We start from the raw sequence: 3,117 nt of genomic DNA on the forward strand, positions 1-3,117 counted from the left end.
AAATGTTGGTAATGCTCTCAACCTACCTGGGGCCTCGAGAAGACCAGGTGTACTGATTTGCAGGTAATTTCTCTCTCAGTGAATACTCCGCGACCATCATGTCAGGAGAAACGTAAGCACCGACACCTGGGGGGTGATTCCCTCGTGAACAAATGGACGCGAAACATGGATCCTAGTTTTAAGTTCACTCCTCACCAATCTGTGACCTTACCCCCTTTCGATCTCCTGAAATCCGCACGCTCGTGTCTTCCAGAAGGCACCAGCTCGTTCGCACCTCAGTAACTGCACATCTGATTCCAAGCACTACTCTGCGCCCCAAAGCCTCCTACACCACCTGGCCTTAGAGTCTGTGCTAGACCGGGCCCTGCCGCCGCGCCCTGTCCGTGCGCGACTGGGCACGTGGGTGCGGCCTTTACACAGGCCCACCTAACACAGGGACTGACCTATCACACTGGACGTCGTTCCGCCCGGACAGCCGACGGTCGAAAGGCACGGGCCGTTATTCCCCGCGCTCGAGACGTAAAGGATGTTATGCTTCCACACCGCTTCACTGATGACTTCGCAGATTCTCCTGGAAGGGGGAGAGAACACCTTAACATGGGCGTGTCCGCCCTTCAGAATGTCACGTCGTGAAAATATTTTCAAATAAGATTTACATAAAACACTCATCAGTTTAGCTTCCAAGTATGAGAACCGCGTCAGGCACCAGCGCCACGGTGGCGGGGGCCCCTCGGAGACGGTCGGGTGTGCCCTGCCGCGGCCCGGGGCACCGGCCCGGGGCTCCCTTTCCCGGGGGGAAATGCTAGACACAGACTGAACAAGTGGGAAGACAAACTAGACAGGGGCGGGAAGAAAATACTGAAATGTTGCCGTGACTGGCACTGAAGCATTTCACTTTCTTTTCCCACTTAATATAAGGAATCTGGTGAGAGCTTGACGGCAAAGGAAAGTGTACTCATGTTTTAAAGATGGTGAAGCCAGATCATGAGGGAAGAAACAGAAAAAAACGAAAAAAAGGTCAAGAGCCAACAGACATTCCAAAGCTGAAGGTGTCGAGAGAAAAGTGTGAGGGAAAGAAGACTTTCACAGGGCGAGAGAGAGAGAGAGAGAACCTTAGGTAAGTACAATACTGGAGCAAAAGAAAAGGGACAAGGTCATTCAGGGAAGCAGCGGAAGCGGATGGGCAGGCCACAGGCAGGAGAGGGTGTCTCGTGAGGAGGCCAGGGCCTGAGGAAAACGACTTGCTGACAGCACACTAGAGGGTCTGGGCAGGCAAAAGGCCACTCGGACACAACCTTACTGCAGAGCTGCAGAAACTGGAGGGCGTGTACTGAACAGCTCGGGGCGGGGCATAAGAGAGACTCACAGCAGTAGTTTCACGTAGTTACCGGAAGGCAAGCAAACGGTGAGGTAGGGAAGCACGCGGTCAGGGGCCAGCCCTGGACCGGGCTGAAGACACAGCTGCCGGGAGAGGGGCGGGGGCGGGGGCTGGCAGGACAGACCCAGAGACGGGCCGCGAAGAGGCCCAAGCCCAGCCAGGGCTGCGCGAGCGGGAAGGGCGTGGGACGGACAGTGCTCCGGTAGAGACTTCAAGCCCACAGCCCCCCTCAAGGAGACGTGGGGAGACCAGACCACGCGTGCTTGAGGGATCCCTTCTCAGCGTGGGCGGAGTCAGAGGGGAGAGAAGATCGGGGGGGGGGGGTCACCTCTGCAGACCTCGGTTCTCTGAGGTGTGGACCTCGGCTGAGGGAACACAGGGCAAGTGCTGTTCCCAGACAGGAGCTGCGAACTGCCACCTGAGTGTGGCAGGCGAGGTCCAAGGGAGTGACAAGCTGAGGTTTGTAGGCTCGAGGTGAGGTGCAGCATCATTAAGGGGGCCAGAGTTTGGGCAAGTCTAGAGTCGGTCAGTAGGAAGCGTTTGGGCTGCTCGGGACGAGAAGTCGGTGATGGCCGGGCCCTCGGCTCTGCCTGGCTGGGGCAGTGAGGACAGCCACCTGACTGTGCACCTGGGGCCGGAGGCCTGGAGATGCACTTTCCCACCAACCACTGACGACTCCTTTCGGCCATGACTGTCGCCCCATTAAGACAGAGTCACCACTCTTCATCAGCAAGGCCCCAAAGCTAACAAGTGTCTAAGAACACTCACCCAGAATTTGGCCAATGAGTTGCTTCTCCATAACTGTAGTTGATGAGATCACACTTATGATTTATCACTTCTATCATCTATTCAAAAGATGAAGAGTCTAGTTTAGGCAGAAGCTTACAGAAATAGATGAGCCAGTAAAACAAAGGCACGGACCCCGGAGTCTCTTAACCAGCCATAATCTTAAGCAACACGCCGTAGGTTAGGACAGGAATGAACAAGCACTGAGCTTTCTGAACGACGCCTCGTGCCCCTGACCTCGTGGAATGTATTCCCGGTGAGGCAAAAGCACCCGACCGCCCACGAGCAGCCCGGGTCTTCGGCCCTCACCCCCGGGGCCGGGCCAGCACTCACAGCTCTGATGAGGCCGGTGCCGGTCTCCATCGTGCTCAGTCGGGTGTCGCCGATCTTGATGGACAGGATCTGCGCGCCAGGAGCAACCCCATTGCGCTCAGGTTCCTCTGGAAAATGTCCAGCCGCTATACTGGCCACATGTGTCCCGTGCGCTCCTGGGGCGACAGGGGCCGTGACAAAGTGTTCCCGGGGCCTAAGCGACAGCCATCACCTCCACCGGCAGGTTGCTGGCCGTGCTAACACCAGCTGGTGAGGGCGCGCGCGTCCCACTAGCTGACAGCCCAGGGCCGCCTTGTCGGTCATCCCCAGCCACACAGACAAGACTCCATGGCGCACCGGGCCACCCAGCTCGGGGAAGGTGAAACACGGGTCAGGGCGAGGGTGCGTTCGCTGTTCAGCTGACTTATAAGAGCTCATATTCAGGAGCTCTGCAAAGGCAGGATCGAAAAGAAACACGGTGAACCATGTCACAGCTCGGCAACTACACGGAGAAGACGGGCCACTTCCGGAGCCCGGGAAATGCACGTCTGGCCCACACAGGGACACCGCAGCCCTGGCCCAGGCGGGGCAGCCGCTCCAGGCCGGCAGGAGCGGGCGGTGGGTGGCACTGCGGGCGGGGC

General features: G+C 57.9%; 1 protein-coding gene across 1 annotated transcript in view; it reads right to left on the bottom strand.

Annotated features, from left to right (window-relative positions):
* The window catches only part of TPP2 (tripeptidyl peptidase II), a 40,420-nt gene that overhangs the window by 27,243 nt on the left and 10,060 nt on the right, over positions 1 to 3,117 (bottom strand). The window contains exons 7-10 of the mRNA XM_012723155.1: positions 2,498 to 2,652; positions 2,147 to 2,223; positions 444 to 571; positions 27 to 126 (exon numbers count right to left, since the gene is read on the bottom strand). Of these exons, the coding sequence (XP_012578609.1) occupies positions 27 to 126; positions 444 to 571; positions 2,147 to 2,223; positions 2,498 to 2,652 (460 nt within the window). The remainder of the gene's footprint in view (positions 1 to 26; positions 127 to 443; positions 572 to 2,146; positions 2,224 to 2,497; positions 2,653 to 3,117) is intronic.

The sequence above is a fragment of the Condylura cristata genome, unplaced genomic scaffold (genome assembly GCF_000260355.1).
Source record: "Condylura cristata isolate star-nosed mole 26May11 unplaced genomic scaffold, ConCri1.0 scaffold00010, whole genome shotgun sequence".
NCBI lineage: Eukaryota > Metazoa > Chordata > Mammalia > Eulipotyphla > Talpidae > Condylura > Condylura cristata.